This window comes from Ruditapes philippinarum, unplaced genomic scaffold, assembly GCF_026571515.1.
Source record: "Ruditapes philippinarum isolate M1 unplaced genomic scaffold, ASM2657151v2 ctg247_1_1_1_1, whole genome shotgun sequence".
In the NCBI taxonomy this organism is placed as follows: Eukaryota; Metazoa; Mollusca; class Bivalvia; order Venerida; family Veneridae; genus Ruditapes; species Ruditapes philippinarum.
In genome coordinates, this window is record NW_026852169.1 from 597,130 (window position 1) to 623,179 (window position 26,050).

At 32.4% G+C, this 26,050-nt stretch overlaps 1 protein-coding gene across 1 annotated transcript; it reads right to left on the reverse strand.

The window, feature by feature from the left end:
• Positions 1–12,134: 12,134 nt before the first annotated feature.
• LOC132751475 (uncharacterized) lies at positions 12,135–23,806 on the reverse strand (the record flags this gene model as incomplete). Its single annotated transcript, XM_060741647.1, has 2 exons — positions 12,135–13,279; positions 23,669–23,806. Coding segments are annotated over 2 exons (448 nt in total), but the record flags the coding sequence as incomplete, so codon positions are not given.
• Between the last annotated feature and the right edge of the window lie 2,244 nt (positions 23,807–26,050).

The window sequence follows — 26,050 nt, forward strand, 5'->3', positions numbered from 1 at the left end:
CTACTGGTACATATAATTTCTATCTGAAAAAGAGAGGAGGGGGTCAACAGATACACAGTGAAATATCATAAACAACCATTCATTTCAGTCACAGCTAAACAAAAATGTTCGCTGATTCCCCCCATGCCTTACTCTGTGCAAGTTTAATTACGTGTATCTATTAACAACTGACAATTTTTGCGTGCCCGTGATTCCAGTGCTCTTTTCGAAAGGGAAGACATTACTTGTTCAAGAATGTCCTAAACACCATCCAATTGTCAATGTTTAATATGGAGATCGGGGACATTCTCACACAATTGACAGACGCAACCAAGCCATGTAACAAGCAAAAAATATGGTTGCTATGTTTTTACCGAAAGGATATTAATCTGTAATATGGATATTTATACATCTAAAAATAAATTAAACAAGGAAAAATGTTGAAATTTTTTGTGTTTTGAATTTTTTTTATATTGTAACAGAAATAATATCTTTTAGGTCGATTTCAAGGCAAACCAGCACCTTGATAGTATCCTAAATGATTGTATGGAAACAGCTTGTCCCACTGACAGACACCACCATATCATTATTCCCTGCGGGCCCGGAGCCCAGCAGGGTTTTGGTTACGCGTTTAATTTTTTGAGCGCATGGAGTTAGCCACGTGACCTGTTTTTCGGTACAATGGAGGAGCATGTGATCGCTGTAAACCGTACATGATTGGTTAATTGACCTATTCGAAAACCTAGCTAAAAACCGATTTCCCGGTACCGTTACGGATTTACCTCTAGGGAATCATTGTATACACACCGGTCTCCTCAAATGACCAGTGTAACAATGCTACGGGAATTAGCCGAATTACACCTAATTAAGAAACATAAACCACTATTACGTGATATTTCTTAATTTTTATTATTATTTTTACCGTTTTAAGCGGTGGAAAAAAACTTGCATGATTGTTTGAAAATTATATAATTGTTTCTTTAATATCTACTAAAATTTTAAGAACAATAAATTGTTTATAGTGAAAATCGCACAGAAAATTAAAACATTCGTTTGTGGTATCTGCCATAATAGAAGAGATATTTTTCGCGTTAAAACTTGTGTGTTTACTTTATTTTATTTTATTATTTTTTTGCACGGAATTATTCATTACAATGGTATTTAATCATTTTTCTTAAACAGAAAATTGTTTTATTTTCGGACCAAGGGACCAAAGGGACCTTCTTCTATTGATCGTTATTGTAACATATATTCCTGATACAACCGTTAATTTTTTCCCCAAACCCCATGTTGCAAAATATGAAAAAATGAAAATATCTTTTAAATCTTTATAAATGCTTCCCCGCCAGGAAACAATTTTACTTGTGCTTATTGTTGGGAAAATACAAATTTTGATGACATATTATAATAAGATCACAATTTTGAGTAGCCAACACAAAAAACTTTTAAAAATTTCACTATTTTATTCATACAGAAATTATTGTTTTTTAGAACAATATAAAAAGTTTGCCATAAATGCAAAATTGGGGGGAAAAAAATAAAACATTATATGTCTTTAACAGAGAAAAATGATTTTTAAAAACATAAAATAATTAAGATAAACACATATTAATTTAAAATTATGCAAAGATAAAGATTACAATAACAATTTAAGTCCATTAACAAATATAAAAATGCCCACAACCCTTTTTAAAAAAACAAGAGAGGTTACAATTTAGTTAAATTACAATTTCTTCGCATTATTTCCGCATTTCTTACCATATTTATTGATTTTTTTATGTATTTTTCAAAAAGAAAAAAATATTAGCATAATTTATCAATTTTCTAGCATTTGCTAATTATTTTTTAACAACTTCTTTAATCAATTTGTTAACATTTTTTCATTTGTTTAAGCATATCTATCTATTTATGAACATACTCATTAATTTGATAGTATATATTTTCCCCGGAGATAAATCCCCTTCTAATTAAATTACCTAGATTAAGATTTCATTATAACAATGTGTACCGGTATTTATAGTATTTTTATTTAAACCCCGTAGGGAAAAAAATTTTGGGAAATGCAACCAAAGGTCAAAGTTTGTAACCCCCTGCAATAAATTTTTAAATTTTAAAAAATTGTCAGTTTTTAACCCTTTTTAAAAATTTTTCCCTTATTTCCCCTTTAAAAAAAGTGAAATTCCCCCTTTACCATCGGTATAGAGCTTGGCCGGCCTGCATTTATGTTCAGTCTGATCAACATTTATACTATTTTTAGCTAAATTTTTGTATTTTTGATATTGAAATCCCTTACTTAAAGTTTCAATAGACTGTTCCAAATTTAATGCAGGACAAATCCATTACACACATTCAGCAGGTTAAGGGTTAAAATATGTTGAAAATAAAATCTTTGCAAACATTATTAAAATATTGTTTAAAGTTGCACACCTTCAGATGAGCAAAAATATTTCAAGAAATTCAGTCTTTAGAAAAATTTATTAAGATCTTAAAGTAAATAAAAAAGATTAAATATTGAATTATTATTTACAAGTTATGTGCGCTTAATGACCAGTTTTGCAGTATCAATCACTATAATTATAATGCGTTACTAACAGAGGTATCTAAGTATATTTTGACCTCTTTTTGGTAATTTACGTGGATTGTAAGTGTAGTTTCCAATGTGTAAATTACTTTCTTTGTTCACATGACAATATTTTACTTTTAAATACATTTTCAAAATTTTCATGAAAATTAGCATGAGTCTTGTTTAAAACAAATTTTTCACGACTGCATCAGCTAACAAATAAAAAATTGCAACCTCTCCAGAATCGTTTTATATAATGCTATAATCCATTCAGATCTATTTCCATCGGCATGAGAAAATCGTGCATTGCGTACTTCCACGCCCATATTCGTGATATTCTATCAAACTCTTGTCTATTTTACTGTACAAGGAACCAATGGCTGGTTCCATGCACACATCACAATATGGGTCCGTTAATAAAGACTGGATACTTATTAGAACTTTAGATATAGTTAGAGCCAGGCTCCAGTTATAGTGTATAGAATCTAAGCCCACGTCTCCATGACGACTAATGTTAAATATCTTTGTTATAAACTGAACCTTTGGGGGCCTTATAGGATAACTGTAATACAAAGAGAAAAATTATATATTTTGACATATCAAATAAATGTGCACATTTTCAAGAGTAAAAATATAGATTTTTCGGACACATTATGTATATAATTATGTAACAATAAATATTTTTGCCATAAAGATATCATTACATGTATATCAAATTTTTTCAGTAATCAAAAAAAATCTTTATAGGTTCTTTAAAACCCCCAAAAATTTGCTATCATTTTTTTCCTAAAAAAGTTTTTTCTTTTTCCCCTTTTTCCCTTTTTTTCTGTTTACTATTTCCAAAAGGGTGATTTTGGACATATTTTTTAAAAAAATTTTTAAAAATTTCCTGCCCATTTGTAAAAAATAAATGTAGTGATAACAGTATTTTGTATGGATGACTTAAATTGAGTTTACATTTTGCTACTTTTATGACAAATGTCATATTTAATTTCTAATTCTGAAATAAGCATAATTGCAAGCTCATGTATGAGAGAAATATGTATGTATACGATATATCCTGAAGTGCAAATAATGCAATCACAAAATCCTTGCTAAATGATTAAAATTATTCTTTTTTTTGACTTTTTAACGCCCTTTCAACACAGAAAGGTCATAGGGGCGACGTTTCAGTTTTTACTGGGGCCTTATTTCGGGCCACAAATGGGCAGCCCGGGAAAACCCGCCGACATTTTTTTTAGCTGGCTTATATTTTTCCCTTCACATGAAAAAAACCCAAAAAGCCCAAACCCTTAAAATTTTAAACCCCACAAGGGTGAGGGGAAAGGGTGGTTTGAAGTCAACGCCCTTTAAACCACTGGGCCCAAAGGGAAACGCCCCAATAATCTGTTTAAAAACATCAAAAAATTCCCTGTAAACTTTTTCTAAAATTAGTTTTATGAAAAAACCCAAAATTTTTGCCGTTTAAAAATTCTTTTAAAGGGTATTTTATAAGATTTTAGATTTATACGCTTTAAGATAATGAAAAAAAAAAAAATTAAAATTTTTCCAATTCCAATTTTTTCTAAAAAAAATTTTTCCCCCTACGGAAAAGGTTTTGGAAGCAAACACTTCAACCCCAAAGATTTTTTTTAAGGGAAAAAATTAATTTTAAACCCAAACAGTTTTTAAGCTATATGGTTCTTTGTCAGGATTTATAAATTCTATAATAAGAACTGTTGGAAAAAAAGTTCAAGAAGGGCCACAATTCTATCATAATCATGTTGAAGTTATTGGCCTTGACAGTGATCTCCCATTATACTCTCTCAAATAAGTGTTCGAAAGTTTCAACCTTTTCCCTACAGTAGTTATGGAGACATCAACTTACATGCAAAAACTAAACCAAAGTTTTTGGGTGCTGACGCCGTTAAAAAGAAAAAGCTCTCCCTATTAATTTAAGCTTTTAAAAAATTTTCTTAATGTATCCCCAACCTGTTTAGGAATTTTTTAAATATTTTAGGAAAAAAGGCCCCCCCTCAAAACGGATCCCTTTTTGGGTTTTGTTAAAAGAAAACCGTCAGTGGCAAAGTGCCGGTGCAGAGGTTCAGCACGTATACCTTCCGGAGGATCAGACTTAAGGGTCTTAAGTTCACTTCTTAATCGCATGTCTCCATGAATTCTCTTCTAAAGATGTGTACTACTATTTGACATTTTGCCCCTTTTCCCCCTAAAATAATCTTATTTTAATCTTGACCCTACTGAGTCCATACTGACTGCAACTGAATCTATCCATTTTTACCATACAGACCAGGACTGGCCCAAATATCTTTGCCATCTGAGCAGGGTCTGCATTATTCAGTCAGTACGTACATGTATTTTGATTTTATATATATGTGAGAAATATTCAGTGTGTAATGTTCACTGTGTGAGAAATATTGAGTAAGTAATGTTCACTGTGTGAGAAGTATTCAGTGTGTCATGTTCACTGAGTGAAAAGTTTTCAGTATGTAATGTTCACTGTGTGTGAAGTATTCAGTATGTTATGTTCACTGTGTGAGAAGTATTATGTGTGTAATGTTCACTGTGTGAGAAGTATTCAGTCAGTAATGTTCACTGTGTGTGAAGTATTCAGTATGTTATGTTCACTGTGTGAGAAGTATAATGTGTGTAATGTTTACTGTGTGAGAAGTTTTCAGTGTGTAATGTTCACTGTGTTCAGTGTGTAAAGTTCACTGTGTGAGAAGTATTCAGTGTGTAATGTTCTCTGTGTAAGAAGTATTCAGTGTGTATGTTCCCTGCATGAGAAGTAATCAGTGTGTAATATTCAATGTGTGTGAAGTATTCAGTATGTAATGTTCACTGTGTGTGAAGTATTCAGTGTGTAATGTTCACTGTGTGAGAAGTATTCAGTATGTTATGTTCACTGAGTGAAAAGTTTTCAGTATGTAATGTTCTATGTGTGATGAGTATTCAGTGTGTAATGTTCACTGTGTGAGAAGTATTCAGTGTGGAATGTTCACTGTGTGAGACGAATTCAGTATGTAATGTTCACTGTGTGAGAAGTATTTAGTGTGTAATGTGTATTCAGTTTGTAAAATTCACTGTGTGAGAAATATTGAGTAAGTAATGTTCATTGTGTGAGAAGTATTTAGTGTGTAATGTTCCCTGTGTGAGAAGTATTCAGTGTGTAATATTCACTGTGAGAGAAGTATTCAGTTTGTAATGTTCACTGTGTGAGAAGTATTCAGTGTGTAATGTTCACTGTGTGAGAAGTATTCAGTGTGAAAAAATCACTGTGTGAGAAGTATTCAGTGTGTAATGTTCACTGTGTGAGAGGTATTCAGTGTGAAATGTTTACTGTGTGAGAAATAATGAGTAAGTAATGTTCACTAAATGAGAAATATTCAGTTTGTAATGTTCACTGTGTGAGAGGTATTCAGTGTTCACTGTGTAAGAAACATTAAGTAAGTAATGTTCACTGTGTGAGAAGTATTTAGTGTGTAATGTTTACTGAGTGAGAAGTATTCAGTGTGTAATGTTCACCGTGTGAGAAGTATTGAGTGTGTAATGTTCACTGTGTGAGAAGTATTCAGTGTGTAATGTTCATTGTGTGAGAAGTATTCAGTGTGTAATTTTCACTGTGTGAGAAGTATTCAGTGTGTAATGTTCACTGTGTGAGAAGTATTCAGTGTGTAATGTTCACTGTGTGAGAAGTATTCAGTTTGTAATGTTCACTGTGTGAAAAGTATTCAGTGTGTAATGTTCACTGTGTGAGAAACATTGAGTAAGTTATGTTCACGGTGTGAGAAGTATTTAGTCTGTAATGTTCACTGTGTGAGAGGTATTCAGTGTGAAATGTTTACTGTGTGAGAAATAATGAGTAAGTAATGTTCACTAAATGAGAAATATTCAGTTTGTAATGTTCACTGTGTGTGAGGTATTCAGTGTGTAATGTTCACTGTGTGAGAAGTATTCAGTATGTAATTTTCACTGTGTGAGAAGTATTAAGTGTGTAATGTTCACTGTGTGAGAAGAAACCAGTGTGAAATGTTCACTGTGTGAGAAGAATTGAGTGTGTAATGTTCACTGTGTGAAAAGTATTCAGTGTGTAATGTTCATTGTGTGAGAGGTATTCAGTGTGAAATGTTTACTCTGTGAGAAATAATGAGTAAGTAATGTTCACTAAATGAGGAATATTCAGTTTGTAATGTTCACTGTGTGAGAGGTATTCAGTGAGTAATGTTCACTGTGTGAGAAACATTGAGTAAGTAATGTTCACTATGTGAGAGGTATTCAGTGTGTACTGTTCACTGTGTGAGAAACATTGAGTAAGTAATGTTCACTATGTGAGAGGTATTCAGTGTGTACTGTTCACTGTGTGAGAAACATTGAGTAAGTAATGTTCACTGTGTGAGAAGTACTTAGTGTGAAATGTTTACTGAGTGAGAAGTATTCAGTGTGTAATGTTCACTGTGGGAGAAGTATTTAGTGTGTAATGTTCACCGTGTGAGAAGTATTCAGTGTGTAATGTTCACTGTGTGAGAAGTATTCAGTGTGTAATGTTCACTGTGTGAGAAGTATTCAGTATGTAATGTTCACTGTGTGAGAAGTATTTAGTATGTAATGTTCACTGTGTGAGAAGTATTCAGTAAGTAATGTTCATTGTGTGAGAAGTATTCAGTGTGTAATGTTCACTGTGTGAGAGGTATTCAGTGTGTAATGTTCACTGTGTGAGAAATATTGAGTAAGTAATGTTCACTGTGTGAGAAATATTGAGTAAGTAATGTTCATTTAGTGAGAAGTATTCAGTGTGTAATGTAATGTTTGTGTAAACTTTATGATCAACACATCTCTTGCTCCCAAACATACCTGCATGTATAACGTTTTAGCACATTATTAAATTGAAATAGATTTGATCTCGACTGAGTTAAAAGTGCTGGTATGTACATAATCTAATTGTGCAAAACAACAACGGGAATGTATTTTAAGGAAATGTTATGCTGGTTTATTTAACATTTACCTCAAAGAATACAACGCTTTTCAGAATTTTTCCATGATATACCGGTATATAATCGTTTGAAAAATACTGATGATTATTTTAAAAGTTAAACACCATCAACTTTGATTGTGGAAACAACGAGCTTAGTCTCGTTCAAACGAGTCTACCAACCACTTAAAGTTCGAATCAGTATAAGAGAGATAACTTTAAAATTACTGCTATCAGTAGTGAATGAATTGCTTCCCTTACTGTAAAAGATATTTTCGTAAAGGGCAACGGTATTCCGATTTATAGTGTCACAAAGAATAAAGTGAGCATAAAATTGTATTTGCGTATGTGTACCATAAATTAAAAAGGCCACTGAGTCGGAGCCAGGGCGGAAACATTGTTTAAGTGTTGGTAAGACTATACAACATTGATGAAGTTTTCAAGCATGGTCATAACAGGTAAATTGTAAACTTCGTGTATGTAAATATGATGGAAAATTAGTTTTAACTGAGATACGAAACTGTTTTGGCTTTAAGTCACTTTAGCACCCAGTAAAACATGTTGATGATGGAAAGTGACATCGTAACCTATCTAACGAGGTAGCTTCAGATAGTCAGTGGGAGAAATGTTTAAAATATAATTATGTTAATTTAAGTTTTAAGGTTGTTTGTTTGTTTTTTGTTTGTTTTTTTAGAGTGAAGAATGCGTTCATTATGTTATTGGAATATGTTTCTCTTAAACCAAGGTACAATTCATTGAAGTTCTTTGTTTTTCCTCAATTCCGGCCCTTTCCGTCAATCTTCGGATAAGTCATGTCGTAGAACTACTTTCCATTCGGGCCGTTTCAATTCGAATTAATGATTCAGTCCGAGACTATTATGAATAATTTTCGGTGTGTTCCGATTACAGTGAGACTGGAAGGTTTTTAATATAATCTTTACGGTGTTGTTCTGAATCCTGATTGGATGATTTGACTGTAGAACTTCAATTTTAAAAGTTAAAGTATTAAAATATGGTATATATACATGTACTGACTTTAGATGCATATTTGAAATCATTTTTGATTATAAGAAAATTTCAATCTGATTAAAATCAGTTCCTAAATGTCAAAAGTAAATAGAAAATGAAAAATATTTTTAAAAACCTTCATTAAAAATGAATCTTTTTTTTTAAATCCGAATTTCCCCCAAAAATAGTTTTCTGGAAATTTACTGGGTTTGGGGGTTAATATATATGTAAAATCTTTCTTGTGCTTAAGTGATTTGTGTAAAAAAAATTCCCTTTTAAAGAAACTACTCTTTTCCCCAATGCCGAAATTTTCAAAGTAAGTGGAAATGTCTAATATCAAATAACCTTTTCCCCAGGGAATTTTTTTAAAAAATTAAAACGAAATTGTTTCTTTAAAAACGTGAGAAAGCGGGTTTTGTGAAAGGGTTAAATTTCTTATTGCCCAACAGAGATATATCCCGAAAAAAAATGAGAAAAAAAAGTCCCAACCATTTGCTTTTTTCTTTCATTTTCGCCAGGAAAATTTAGGGGATTTGGGGCAATAATTGGGACGCTCACGTCACAGCATGCGTTTGGTACACGTTGTTGTCCATTTAGAATCGTCCATTTCAAACATCATCCGTTTATAGAAAGCCGTGTAAAAAGCGCCCACTCCGTCTCATGTTTTAATGATAATATTGCATATATAAAGAAATATTCACATCACTGTTAGTCAATTCATAATTTCTCATTCCAGCAACATGTATTCCACAACTGTGAAAATTGTCGTCTGCGTCGTGTTGGTCAGTGTGGCAAGTAAGTGATTTTCAAAATAAATTTAATGTTATGATTCACTTTGTATAGTTCAGGCCAGGTCTTTTTTGTATAAAAAAACTTTGAAAAAAATTGTTAGCGATACAATGTTATATTATTTACGTTTAAAAAGTAGAATTTTAAAGCGATTCTTTATATGGGACATTATTACAATTGTACAAGTTTCGGAAATAATTTTAGTCAACATTTGTCCCAGACAAACTAAAAACATTTCACAAGTGAATAATAAAGAATTTTGCATTCGGATAACCCTGAAAACGATTTTTTCTGTAGAGGAAATGTTGATACTATTTTTAGTCTCCGAAGATTGTCAGGTGAATTCCGACTGTAGTCATGTGACCTGTCCGGAACGTGACTATGTGCTTACATGTGATCAAAGAATATGTAGCTGCATGCAAAGTAATTATTAATTCTGTTTATTTTCATGATTTTACAATCAATGTGACTGATTTCGTCAAATTTTAAGACAATGATGATTATATTAAAACTAAAATCTTAAAAATGTCTTAAGATTATGAGAAAATTTTGAAACTCTACGGACACACGATTATTTATCTTTAATACTTAATGGGCGATCGTTTTTTGTTTGCTTCTTTTTTTTTTTCTTTCAAAAAATGTAATGATATTTCTTTAATGAAGGAAAATGAGCACGATCATACTTCTTCATCTCAAAACTTTAAGAATGCGATAGTATTGCCTCAAGATTGAAGATAACTGCATTATAGAGATTCTTTGTTTTCCAAACTTTTCTTCAAAGATTGAGGAAAATAATTAAATAATACTTCAACTCTTAAGGAAAGAGGGATTATATTTCCTCATAGCTTCATAATAATTTGCGTCATTATTGTTTATTTTTGTCTCTGTATCAGCCACGCAACATTCTTGTTTGTCCCCGACCGACTGCCAGAACTCAGCTCCGGAAGTGACAATTTCTGTGATCGCGACTTCCATTGTGTAGACGGTACATGCAGGTGTGGTCACGGGTTTGGGCCTGCACCAGGAGGTGGTGATCATCACCCAGGCGGCGGTCCTGGACCAGTCGGCAAATAAACCACTAGAAATAATTTGCAATGACGTCAGTTACTGTATATTGCTTGATATTCAAAAAGAATCCATAACATATTAATACATTATTTGAAATATTTGAAAGCTTTGTTTAGTTTATAATATACATGTAAACGGACATATTAAGTATGTCCACAAGTTATAACCATCACAAACAAACAACGTGTTAATCAGGTATTCATTTTGTATAATAAAGATTTTGCGTTGTTAATTATCTTGAGATTTAAAGATAATTTCTTCAACCAACACCAATACACAACGTATTTAAGTTCATTCTTTAAAAATTTAATTAATTGGCAGCGTAAAAGATGTCGTGCGATTCGAGCGTTGCACACATTATTTGTGACCTCAACCGTCCCTTTGTCGTCGCACTGTCGGGATAGTGTAAAACAGCGATGGGCATGCCATCTCGTAGTGCGCCACTTGAAACATGAACTAAGGACGTTTTTGGGAGTTTTCAAACAGATATATAGGCAGAATTAATATATGAAAACCTCCGGAAAACGTCTTTAATGTTGTCTTTATAGTGATAATGGGGTTATTCAGAAACCCAGTCTCCTTACAAACATGTGTCTTTCTTAATACCATATACATCATGCATAGTCCAACATTTAATATTTTGTCCATTGATCACTGATATTCATATTTCTATGAAATATTGAAGTTTTTTTAAACAGCAGTTTCTGTCGTGACCTCCGTATCATTAAGTTGGTTCAAAATCCTTCTAGTATACTGGTATATTTATTTTTATCTGAAGGAAGGGGTCAACAGATACACAGCGAAATATTATAAACAACCATTCATTTTAGTCACAGCAAAACAAAACTGTTTGCTGATTCCCCCATGCCTCACTCTGTGTAAGATAATATTGGTACACTGATCATCTAGTGATGCCCATGTTCCAGTGCTCTTTTCGAATGGTGAAGACGGTCTACTTGTTCCAGAATGTCCTTAGAAATATCCAAAGTGTCAACATAACAAGGGGCCTTATGGACATCCTGCAATTCTCACATAATTACTAGAAGCAACCAAGTGCATGTTAAATGCATGCAATATGCAAAAGTTCTGGTTACTATGATTTGACATAAAATATTTTATTCAGCTAGTCATGCAATATGACATTCATACCTCTTAAAAATAATCATGAAAATCTTGAACTTTTGTTGCTTATTGAATTTTTGTTATATTGTTATTGAAAATACTTTAGGTCAAATCAAGGCAACCAGCATTTTTGGTAATATCCTAAAATCATTGTGTAGAAAACAAATTGTCCACAGACAGATTGACAGACACCACCATATCATTATACTATGTTGAAATACAAATTCTGACTGACATATAAAGAACACATTTTGAGAAGCCAACACAAAGAAAGCTTTTAAGTAATATCACTTACTTTATTCTATGACAGAAAATGTGGTTTTGTAAGAACAATATAAAGTTGCCATAAATGCAAAATTTGGGGAAAAATATAAAACAATATATGTCTTAACAAAGAAAAATGATATTAAAACATAAAATAAAAGATAAACGCATATAATTAATTATGCAAGATAAGCTACAATAACAATTTAAGTCATTAACAAATATATAATTGCACAACCTTTAAAAACAAGAGAGGTTACAATTTAGTAATTAAATTTCGTAGCGTTTTTTTTCCATTTCTTACCATATTTATTGATTTTTTAGTATTTCAAAAAAATAAAATAAGCATATTTATCAATTTTATAGCATGTTTTTTTTATTATTTTTTTTTAACACTTCTTTAATCAATTTGTTAACATTTTTTTCATTTGTTAGCATATCTATCTATCTATGAACATACTCATTAATTTAATAGTATATATTTTCCAGAGATAAATCCCTTGCTAATTAATTTACCTAGATAAGATTTTCATATACAATGTATATTTATAGTTTTTATATTTAAACTCCAGTAGGAAGAAATTTAGCAAATGCAACCAAAGGTCATGTTTGTAACCACTGCAATGAATTCATATGTCGGTTTTAACTTTTTTGTTTGTTTCAAATTACGCCTTTTCCCAACAGTATTTCAGTCAACGCCTTTTCCCAACAGTATTTCAGTCATATAGGCGGGTAGTTTCCTAATCATCGTTCCTGGAGAGTTACACCAGTACTAGACTACGTTCCTCCGCGCTAAACTACCAAAGCATCTCCCGGGGATCGAACCCACGCCAGAGAGGTAACTGGATTAGAAGTCATCGACTCTAACTCCTCGACCACGGAGGCGGTTTTACCCTTATTCCACTTGAAAAAAAGTGATTAACCTTTACCATCGGTAAAGAGCCTGCTTGACCTGCATATCTGTGCAGTCTGATCAACCTTGATACTATTTTTAGCTTTTGATATTGAAACCCCTTAAACTTTCAATAGATTGTTTCAAATTCAAAGCAGGGCAAATCCATTACAACCATTGAGAAGGTTAAGGGTTAAAATATGTTGAAAATAATAACTTTGCTCATATTTTAAAAATATTGTTTAAAACAAATTCTTCACATATGTATCAGCTAACAAATCAAAAATTGCAACCTCTCCAGTATCGTTTCATATAATGCTATAATCCATTCAGATCTATTTCCATTGGCATGAGGAAATCATGCATTGCGTACTTCCACGTCCATAATCGTGATATTCTCTCAAACTCTTGTCTATTTTTACTGTACAAGGAACCAATGGCTGGTTCCATGCACACATCACAATATGGGTCCGTTAATAAAGACTGGATACTTATTAGAACTTTAGATATAGTTAGAGCCAGGCTCCAGTTATAGTGAATAGAATCTAAGCCCACATCTCCATGACGACTTATGTTAGGATGAAATATCTTTGTTATAAACTGAACCTTTGGAGGTCTCATTGGATAACTGTAATACAAGAAGAAAATATGTATATAAAATAAATAAAACAATATCGTAACTGTTAAAAAAAAGAGAAAAATTATACATGTACAAAATACCAGAAGTAAAACTCCCCCTCTATGAATAAAAATATGTATATAATATTTATTGTATGGACACATTATATATGTAATTATGTACAAAAATATCAAACTTTTTCAGACATACAAAAATAGCTTCACAGCCTCCATTTAGCCCAAAATACTATCATTTCTATTTCTGAAAAGCTTTTCTTTATGTTTATTCTGTGACAAATGTTCGGCTTTTCTCAATGATTGATAGTAAACTATAGTCTGGATAATGTAGAATTTACAAAGTTTAAAAAGGGCCATAATTCTTGTTAGAATTATGGGCCTTGAACAGTGATCTCCAATTATACTTTCAAATAAGTGTGTGAAAGTTTCAACCCATTCTCTACTGTAGTTATGGAGATAGCAACTTACATGCAAAAACTTAAATGAAGTGTGTTGCCAACACCTTAATGAGAACAATAGTTCTTCCTATTAATCAAGTTAAACACCATCAACTTTGATTGTGGAAACAACGAGCTTAGTCTCGTTCAAACACTAAAAGTTCGAATCAGTTTAAGAGAGATAACTTCAAAATTAATGCCATCAGTAGTGAATGAATTGCTTCCCTTACTGTAAGAGGGCAACGGTATTCCGATTTACAAAGAATAAAGTGAGCATAAAATTGTATTTGATTGATTTAAACATATTTTATTGCCAAAAATAAGACATATACATACATGTAGGTAGTTACAATACAATGACATGACATATTTGGCAAAAGGGTTGACCCACAAGTTCTCTCAACATTAGCAACGGGTCTTCCCTGATGCAATAAATTACAATAACTTATTTTACAAGAATGACTATCAGTTAGATAGAAGTAACAAAACTCACACATATATAGTACTTGGCTTTAAAAATGATTTTAGGTAAGAAAGAACAATAAAATTGTATTTGCATATGTGTACCATAAATTAAAAAGGCCACTGAGTCGGAGCCAGGGCGGAAACATTGTTTAAGTGTTGGTAAGACTATACAACATTGATGAAGTTTTCAAGCATGGTCATAACAGGTAAATTGTAAACTGCGTGTATGTAAATATGATGGAAAATTAGTTTTAATTGAGATTCGAAACTGTTTTGGTTTTTAATCAATTTAGCACCCAGAAAAAACCTTTGGTGTTTGAGGGGAAATTTGTAAATCTAACAAGGTTGCCCTTAAAGAGGGTTCAGGGGAATTTTTGTCAACCGTATACGAGAGAAATTTTTTAAAATTTTTCTATTTTTTTAAGTTTTTAAATTAGGGTTTTTTTTGTTATTTTTTTTTGGTATAGATTAAAGGGAATAGTTTATTATGTTTTTTGGAAATTTATGTTTCTTTTTTAAAACCCGGGGGACATTTCATTTTAAAATTTTTCTTAGTTTTTCCTAAAGGGCATTTGTTTTCCCGGGGCCCTTTCCGTAAATTTTTTGGGTTAATTTTACTTTGGTTTAAAAACTATTTTTCAATTCGGGCCTTTTTTCAATTGGGAATTTAAAAGATTAAAGCCCCGAGCCCAATTTTTTTGGAAATTAATCGTCGGGGGTGTTCCGTTTTGCATTTGAAACGGGAAAATTTTTTTAATATCATTTCTTTAAACAGTGTTGTTGTGAATCCTGATTTGATGATTTGATTGTAGAACTTCTATATTAAAGTTTAAAGTACTAAATTATGGTATATATACATGAATTGACTTTTGAAAATATGTTTAATTATGAGAAGATTCAATCTGATTAAAATCAACTCCTAAATAACGCGATGCATTAGGATCAACAAAACCTCTATCGGGAAATCCGAATCACAATGAAGGCGAAACATATATATGGTGGAAATCAGATCTACATGTGAGAACTTCATATCTACATGTAAGAAATAAGTAAATCTGAACTTCAGTCGGATTGAAGAAGATTTAAACATGTTGGTCCGGGCACTGAGCATATGCTGACAGTAGCTTTATTTTTTATGACTTCTTTTTTGTCTTTATTTATATAATGAGCTGTTTGTTAAACTTGAACCTTTGTCGGAAAGAAAGAAAATAACTTGCGCTTGTGCACAATAAATAAAAGTAAATGAATAATATTGTTCCATGAATTATTTTTCTCTTCATGAATTATATATAAGAATTTTACAGGACTGAACCTTCATGAAAAATAATGAATCATCAAAGTGTTGAACCTTTAATTTCGCAATTTCACAAAATAGTGACTTTTAAAAGCTTTCTGGCAATTGATTGGAGTGTTGGTGATATATAGTGTACTATTAATCTGTTCTTGTGCTCTAAGTGATTCTGTGTGAAAAAAAATACTCTAAGAAGCTACACTCTACCCAATGCCGCAGTTCCGGTAAGTAGCATGTCCTAAACTATAATAATATCAAATAATCCATTTCCCAGAGTATCATTTTTTTAATTAATTCATTAAACGAAATTGTGTGTCAGTATATTGTGAAAGGTCGTTCAATCTTATTGTCACAGATGAGTATATCTAGACGAATGCTATAAGTTAAGATAAGAAATGAGAAAAAAAGGTGCATACAGTGCGTTTCTTTCACTTAGCCAGGTGGGCATATGGGACGCTCACGTTACAGCATGCGTTAGGTACACGTTGTTGTCCATTTATGAATCGTCCATTTTTAACATCGTCCATTTATAGAAAGCCGTCACAAGTAGATGCTGAAAATCATGTAAAAAGCGCCCACTCCGTCTCATGTTTTAATGATAATAGTGCATATATAAAGAGATCTTTACTCCACTGTTAGTCAATTCATAATTTCCCATTCCAGCAACATGTATTCCACTACTGTGAAAATTGTCGTCTGCGTCGTGTTGGTCGGTGTGGCAAGTAAGTGATTTTCAGTTATGATACACTTTGTTTAGTTCAGGCCAGGTCTTCTTCTTTTGTAACAAAATTGTTAGCGATACAATTTTATATTATTAACGTTTGAAAAGTAGAATTATAAAGCGATTCTTTATATTGGACATTATCACAATTGTACAAGTTTCGGAAATAATTTTAGTCAACATATGTCCCAGAAAAACTAGAGACATTTCACAAGTGAATAATAAAGAATCTTGCATTCGGTTAACCCCGAAAAAAGACTTTATCTGAGATGCTTAAAAAACAAAGAACTGTCAAGAGGAAATGTTATACTATTTTCAGTCTCCGAAGATTGTCAGGTGACTTCCGACTGTAGTCATGTGACCTGTCCGGAACGTGACTATGTGCTAACATGTGATAATAGAATCTGTAGCTGCGTGCAAAGTAATTATTTCTGTTTATTTTCATGATTATATAATCAATGTGACTGTTTTCGTCAAATTTTAAGACAATGATGATTATATTAAAACTAAAATCTTAAAAATTTCTTAAGATTATGAGAAAATTTTGAAACTATGGACACACGATTATTTATCTTCAATACTTAATGGGCGATCGTTTTTTGTTCTTCAAAAAATGTAATGACATTTCTTTAATGAAGGAAAATTTGAAACACGATTCATACCTCTTGCAATCTCAAAACTTAAAGAGAAAGCAAATAGTATTGCCTCAAGATTTGAAAGATAACTGGGATTATGGAGATTCTTTGTTTTTCCAAAACTTTTCTAAAAAAATACTTCTTCAACTCTTAAGGGAAGGAGGATAATACATGTTATTCTTCCTCAAGCTTCACAATAATTACACAGTCTTTTAAGGTGTTGTTTTATTCTACCAATGGTTTATTCTTGTCCTGTATCAGGCCCACCCCCGGGGTGCAAAACCCCCATTTTTTTTCTTGGTTTTTGTCCCCGGCCCCGACTGCCAGAGAAATCAGCTTCCCGGAAAGTAACAATTTCTGTGATCGCGACTTCCATTGTGAACGTTACATGCAGGTTTGTGGTCACGGGTTTGGGCCTGCCACCAAAGGAGTGGTAATCATCACCCAGGCGGCGGTCCTGAAACAGTCTGGAAATAAAAACACTAAGAAATAATTTGCAATGACGTCAGTTACTGTATATTGCTTGATATTCAAGCTGAATCCATAACATATTAATACATTATTTGAAATATTTGAAAGCTTTGTTTAGTTTATAATATACATGTAATCGGACATATTAAGTATGTTCACGAGTTATAACCATCACCACCACAACAACAACAACGTGTTAGTCGTGTATTCATTTTGTATAGATTCTGCGTTGTTAATGACCTTGAAATCTAAAGATTATTTTCTTCAACCAACATCAATACAAGCGTATTTAAGTTCGTTCTTAAAAAATTTCATTAATTAGCAGCATAAAAGATGTCGTGCGATTCGAGCGTTGCACACATTATTTGTGACCTCAACCTCCCTTTGTCGTCGCACTGTCGGGCTAGTGTAAAACAGCGATGGTCATGCCATCTCGAAGTGCGCCACTTGAAACATGAACTAAGGACGTTTTTGGGAGTTTTCAAACAGATATTATAGGCAGAAATTTAATATATAATTTGAAAAACCTCCCCAAAAACGTCTTTAATGTTGTCTTACAGTGATAATGGGGTTATTTCAGAAACCCGGGTCTCATTACAAAACATGTGTCTTTCTTAATACCATATACATTATGCATAGTCCAAACATTTAATATTTTGTCCATTGATCACCGATAAATTCATATTTTCTATGAAATATTTGAAGTTTTTTTAAAAACAACAGTTTTCTGTCGTGACCTCCGTATCATTAAGTTTTGGTTCAAAATCCTTCTACGAGTATACTGGTATATTTATTTTTATCTGAAGAAGAAAGGAAGGGGGAAGGGGTCAACAGATACACAGCGAAATATAACAAACAACCATTCATTTCAGTCACAGCAAAACAAAACTGTTTGCTGATTCCCCCATGCCTTACTCTGTGTAAGATAATATTGATACACTGACCATCTAGTGATGCCCATGCTCCAGTGCCCTTTTCGATTGGTGAAGACGATTTTCATGTTCCAGAATGTCCTTAGAAATATCCAAAGTGTCAACATAACAAGGGGCCTTATGGACATCCTGCAATACTCACATAATTACTAGAAGCAACCAAGTGCATGTAAAATGCATGCAATATGCAACAGTTCTGGTTGCTACGATTTGACATAAAATATTTTATTTAGATTGTCATGCAATATGCCATTCAAAGGTCTAAAAAATAATCATGACAATCTTGAACTTTTGTTGTATTGAATTTTCGTTATATTGTTATTGAAAATATTTAGGTCAAATCAAGGCAACCAGCATTTTTGGTAATATCCTAAAAACATTGTATAGAAACAAATTGTCCACAGACAGATTGACAGACACCACCATATCATTATACTATGTTGCAGTTCAAATTTTGACTGACATATTATATAAATAACACATTTTGAGTAGCCAGCACAAAGAAAGCTTTTAAATAATTTCACTACTTTATTCTTTGACAGAAAATATGGATTGTAGAACAATATAAAGTTGCCATAAATGCAAAATTGGGGAAAAAATATAAAATAATATTTGTCTTTAACAAGAAAATTATATAAAAACATAAAATAAAAGATAAACATATATAATCAATTATGCAAGATAAGCTACAATAACAATTTAAGTCATTAACAAATATATAATTGCACAACCTTTAGAAACTAGAGAGGTTACAATTAAGTAGTTAAATTTCGTAGCATTTTATTTACCATTTCTTACCATATTTATTGATTTTTATTATTTCAAAAAAAAATAAAAACAAGAGGGCCATGATAGCCCTGAAGTCGCTCACCTGTATATAGGCCCCCGTAGCGGGGCCAGTTTAAACCCCAGGGCTTTTATTTGAACAAACTTGGTAGACACCCATTTGAAGATGTTTCATGCTAAACATCTAAGGTCTAGCTGGTCAAGGTTTTTCTTTACACATATAGTTAAAAACAATAACACACCTGGGGCAGGGCCAGTTTAAACCCAAGGGGGCTTTTATTTGAACAATCTTTGTAGACACTTACTAGAAAATATTTCATGCTTTAATATCTGAACTCTAGTTATTCGGATTTTTTGAAAGAAGATTTTTAAGTTTTTGCTAAACACATATAAGGAAAATCAATGACCCCCGGGGGGGGCCAATTTTGACTTACTAGAAGATGTTTCATGCTTAATATCTAAACTCTAGCTATTTGGTTTTTTTCAAAGTAGATTTTTAGTTTTTGCTATATTAACACATATAAGGAAAATCAATGTCCCCTGGGGCGGGGGCCAATTTTGACCCCGGGGCTTTTATTTGAACAAACTTTGCAGACACTCACTAGAAGATGCTTCATGCTTAATATCTAAAACTCTAGCTATTTTGAGTTTTTTCAAAAAAGATTTTTTAAGTTTTTTTTATACACACATATAAGGAAAATCAATGACCCCCAGGGCGGGGCCAATTTTTGACCCCAGGGCTCTTAAAATTTGAACAAACTTGGTAGACATCCATTAGAACATGTTTCATGCTAAATATCTTAGCTCTAGCTCTATGGGTTCTTTAAAAGAAAATTTTTTAAGTTATTACTACATGTATATGCATATAGGGAAAAATTCAATGACCCCCCCGGGGGGGCCAATTATGACCTCAGGGCTTTTATTTGAACAAACTGGTAGTACACCCATTAGAAGATGTTTTTCATGCTAAATTTCTTAGCTCTAGCTCTTTGGGTTCTTTAAAAGAAGATTTTTTTTAAGTTTTTACTATTATGCCAAATAGGGAAAATCAATGACCCCCTGGGGCGGGGCCAATTTTGACCCCAGGGCTTTTTATTTGAACAAAACTTGGTAGACACTCACTAGAAGATGTTTCATGCCAAATATCTAAGCTCTAGCTCTTTGGGTTTTTTAGAAGAAGATATTTAAAGTTTTTTCTTTTGGTTGCCATGGCAACCAGAGTTCTGCATGGAATTAAATTCTTTGAACAATTTTCAAAGGTGACCACCAAAGGAACATTCCTGTGAAGTTTGGATGAAATTGGCTTAGTGGTTTATGAGGAGATGTCATTTAAAGTAAAAGTTTACAGACGACGGATGGACGGACGGACGGACGCCGGACGAAAAGCGATCACAAAAGCTCACCCTGTCACTTTGTGACAGGTGAGCTAAAAAGTACATTTATCAATTTTATAGCATGTCTTTTATTATTATTATTTTAACACTTCTTTAATCAATTTGTTAACATATTTTTTCATTAGTTAGCATATCTATCTATTTATGAACATACTCATTAATACTCATATTTTCCAGAGATAAATCCCTTGTTACTTAATTTACCTAGATAAGATTTTCATATACAATGTGTATTTATAGTTTTTATATTTAAACTCCAGCAGGAAGAAATTTAGCAAATGCAACCAAAGGTCATGTTTGTAATTGCTGCAATAAATTCATATGTCAGTTTTAACTTTTTTGTTTTGTTTCATTTTTTAAGCCTTTTCCCAACAGTATTTTCATCATATAGGCGGGTAGTTCCTAACCATTGTTCCTGGACAGTTACACCAGTACTAGACTACTTTCCTCCGCGCTAAACTACCAAAGCATCTCCCGGAGATCGAACCCACGCCAGAGAGGTAACTGGATTAGAAGTCATCGACTCTAACTTCTCGACCACGGAGGCGGTTTGACCCTTATTCCACTTGAAAAAATGTGATTTAACCTTTACCATCGGTATAGAGCTTGTTCAACCGCATTATCTGTGCAGTCTGATCAACCTTGATACTATTTTTTTAGCTTTTTGATATTGAAACCCCTTTTAAAACTTTCAATAGATTGTTTCAAATTTCAAGCAGGGCAAATCCATTACAACCATAGAGAAAGTTAAGGGTTAAAATATGTTGAAAATAATAACTTTGCTCATATTTTAAAAATATTGTTTTTAACAAATTCTTCACATATATATCAGCTACAAATTAAAAAAATTGCAACCTCTCTAGTATCGCCCCATTTCATATAATGCTATAATCCATTCAGATCTATTTCCATTGGCATGAGAAAAATCGTGCATTGCGTACTTCCACGTTTATAATCGCGATATTCTATCAAACTCTTGTCTATTTTTACTGTACAAGGAACCCAATGGCTGGTTCCATGCACACATCACAATATGGGCCGTTAATAAGACTGGATACCTTTATTTAGAACGTTTTAGATATAGTTAGAGCCAGTTCTCCAGTTATAGTGAATAGAATCTAATCCCACATCTCCATGACGACTTATGTTAGGATGAAATATCTTTGTTATAAACTGAACCTTTGGGGGTCTCATTGGATAACTGTAATACAAAAAGAAAAAAATATACATAATAACATATCAAATAAAAGTATAAATTTTCATCAGTAAAAATATAATATTCCATATTTTGACACATTATGTATATAATCATGTAACAATAGATACTCTTGCCATACAGATATCACTATATGTATATTAGAGTGTTCAGATAAACAAAAATATCTTTATAGAATTATGATGATTAGGTCATTTTTTCTGAAAAGCTTTTAATTTTTTTCTAAATTTTTTTGTGTGTGTTCTATTACAATTTCCAAAATGGTACAACATGTAATTGGACATATTGTTAAACAATCTTTTTAAGGTAGTACACCCCTAATGGACACTATAAGGAACTGTAAAATTGACAACATAGGACAGTTATATGCCTTAAATGTCACCTGTATGCAAAATTTAAACAAAATTTACCGTGTGGTTTATGAGTTATGGACATTTTTCTGAACTAAAACTTTGCCATTAGAAGGGCTTTTTTTTCAGAAATGAGGAAACTCTAAATAATTATATATTCATCATTATGAAAAATGTTTTTCCTATAGCTCATGTTAAGAAAAAACAAAGAATGATATTAAGGTAACAAATTAAACAAACAAAATTATTGTTTTTAAACGAAATGTTTTAATATGTTATTAAAAATGTTAACCATACCCCACCCACTTTTAACACTTATTTGACCATTTCCATATTTGAAAAAAAGCCTTTTTTTTAAATATTCCTAAAAATTTCCACAATGAGGGCAGTTTTTCAAAGTTTGCATAAATTTTCTTAAATGTATTATTGGTTGGTCTTGCAACATATTAAATACTTTTACCGTGTAGTTTTTATTTTATTAAACTTTGAAAATATCTGGTATCATAATTTGCTATTAAATTTTGGCATTATTTAGTAAATAAATACCTATAAAAAATTATATAATTAAAATGAAACACCTTTTTTCTTCCATTAGGGATCTGAGAGAATGTTAAAAAGAAAAAAAAAAAGAAAGAAAAAAAAGTTGCCCCTTCTGGGGTTTGAACCCACGCCCCTCAGTTTCTATACACTTTACAGTGATTCTAGCCTATTTGAATACTCTTTAAAGTGGAGGTAGTGCATTAGGGGTGTACTACCTTAATTCTGTCCATTTTGTAAAATAAATATGTATAAAAAATATTTTTTAGACAAAGTAATTACATTTCTTATTTTTTAAAATTTTATATTTTAAAATTGATTTGAAAAAAAGCTTAATTGCAAGACCTTATATAAAAAAGTTTTTTAAACCGAAAAACAAATGGGGAATCACATACTATAGGCACAATTTTACTTAAATGAATTATTTCAGGCACAAAAAGCACCCGATAAAACCACTACATTCATTACCACCGGGTAGCTTTCTCATGTGAAAGAATCCAAATCCCTGTTTAAAAAACAACCCACAGCGGGGGAGGGCAATGGGTTTTAAATAACACCTTAACCACTCAGCCACGGACACCCTGATAATAACATCATAAAATTCTGTGACATTCTAAAATTAGATTATGAAAAAATCATAATTTTGCCGTTTAAAAATTCTCTTAAAGTATTTTATAAGATTTAGATTTATACGCTTTAAGATAATGAAAATACCATATTAACTTTCATCAATTCTAAATAATAATCTACGGCAAAGGTTGGAAGCAAACACTTCAACACCAGATAATTTTAAGCAAAATAATTTAATCAAACATGGTCAGGATTTATAAATTCCATAAGAAGAACTGTTGGAAGAACTGTGTGGACAACTATTCTGAGTGCTTGAAAGTAAACAATAGTCTGGATAATGTAGAATTTACTAAGTTCAAAAAGTGCCATAATTCTATTAAAAGGTATGTTAGAGTTATCAGCCTTGAACAGTGTTTTCCTATTCCACTCTAAATTAAGTGTGTGAAAGTTCAACCTATTTTCTAGATACAAACTTGAGTGCAAAACCTTAACCAAAGTGTAAGACAGACAACGTAATGAAAAAGTAGCTCCCCCTATTAATCCAGCTAAAAATACTTCATTAGATATATGACTTACCTGTCTGGAATTTGTAAATACAACAGGAATAAGCCACCCTCATACGGACTTCCTTGTGGTCCTGTGATAGAAGCCTGCCAGTGGCAACAGTGCCGGTACAGAGGTCCAGCACGTATACCTTCCGGAGGATCGATCGGACTTGAGGGTTTTAAGTTCACTTCTTAGTCGTCTATGTCTTCATGAATTCTCTTCTATAGGTGTGTACTCTGAAAAGATACTACTATTTGACATTTTGCATTGATAATCTTGCCCCTTTTCCCCCTAAAATAATCTTATTTTAATCTTGACCCTACTGAGTCCATACTGACTGCAACTGAATCTACCCATGTTTACAATACAGACCAGGACTGGCCAAAACGTTTTTGCCATCTGAGCAGGGTCTGCACTATTCAGTCAGTACGTACATGTATTTTGATTCTATATATATGTGAGAAATATTCGGTGAGTAATGTTCACTGTGTGAGAAATATTCAGTGTGTAATGTTCACTGTATGAGAAGTATTCAGTAAGTAATGTTCACTATGTGAGAAGTATTCAGTATGTAATGTTCACTGTGTGAGAAGTATTCAGTGTGAAATGTTCACTGTGTGTGAAGTATTCAGTGTGTAATGTTCAGTGAGTTAGAAGTAGTCAGTGTAGAATGCTCACTGTGTGATAAGTATTGAGTGTGTATTGCTCAATGTGTGAGAAGTATTTTGTGTGAAATGCTCACTGTGTGAGAAATATTGAGTGTGTATTGCTCAATGTGTGAGAAGTATTCATGTGTAATGTTCACTTTGTCAGAAGTATTCAGTGTGTATGTTCACTGTGTCATAGTTATTTTCAGTGTGTATGTTTCCACTGTGTAGAGGTATTCAGTGTGGCAATGTTCACTGTGTGAGAAGTATTCAGTGTGTTAATGTTCACTGTGTGAGAAGTATTCAGTGTGTAATGTTCACTGTGTGAGAAATATTCAGTGTGCAATGTTCACTGTGTAAGAAGTATTCAGTGTGTAATGTTCACTGTGTGAGAAGTATTCAGTGTGCATGTTCACTGTGTGAGAAGTACTCAGTGTGTGTAATGTTCACTGTGTCAGAAAGTATTCAGTGTGTATGTTCACTGCATTGAGAAGTATTCAGTGTTTGTAAAATTCACTGAGTGAGTAAAGTAGTCAGTGTGAAATGTCGCTGAGGGAAAAGTATTTAGTGTGTAATATTCACTGTGTGAGAAGTATTCAGTATGTTCATGTTCGCTGAGTGAAAAGTATTTCAGTTTGTAATGTTTACTGTGTCAGAAGTACTTCAGTGTGTAATGTTTACTGTTGTGAGAAGTATTCAGTGTGTAATGTTTACTTGTTGAGAAGTTATTCAGTGGTGTAATGTTCACTGAGTGAGAAGTATCTTCAGTGGTGTAACTGGTCCACTGTGTTTGAGAAAGTATTCGACGTTGCGCAATGTTTCACCCTTGTGGAAGAGGTATTCAGGCACAATGTTTACTTTCGTGAGAAAAGTATTCAGTGTGTAATGTTCCGCTTGTGCGAGAATATCGAGTGAAATGTCACTGTTGTGAGTAATAATGAGCTATGTGTTCATTAGTGGGAAAGTATTCAGTTTGTAATTTCATTGTTGAGACGTATTCAATTGTTTACCAAGTTCATTGTCTCTGAGAAGAATTCAGGTGATTATATGTTCATATGTGAAAAGTATTCTAGTGAGTAATGCTCACTTTTGTGAGAAGTATTCCTGTGTAATTTCACTGTGTGATTAAGTATTCCGTGTGAAATGTTCACTGTGTAGAATTTGAGTTGTAATGTTCACTGTTGAGTTATTGAGTGTGTAATGTTCACGTTAGAAGTATTCGGTGTGTAATGTTCACTTTGTGAAAGTATTCCGATTTAATTCGGTGTGTGAGAAGTATTCAGTATTTATGTTCATGTGTTGAGAAGTATTTCAGTATGTAATGTTCACTGTGTGGGAAGTAATTCATATGTAATGTTCACTTTGTGAGAAGTATTCATTTTAATGTTCACTTTTGAGAAAAGTATTCCGTGTTTAAATTTCGGTGTGTGAGAAGTATTCAGTTTTTATCGTTCACTGTTGAGGAGTATTCAGTTTGTAATTTCACTGTGTGAGAAGTATTCCGTTTAAATTTCACTGTGTGAGAACTTTCATAGTAAGTCATTTGTAATATCAATTTTAAAAAATTTATTTTGTGAGAAGAATTTCAGTGATAAGTTTAGTATTGAAAGTATTTAGTATTAATGTTTACGTGTAAAGTTTCCCGTTTGGAATGTTCATGTTGACAATATTCCCTGTAAAATTTTATGTGGGAGAATTATGGTGTTATGTACTTTTGTGAGAATTATTGAGTGTGTAATGTTTTATGTGTGAGAAATTATTTTTA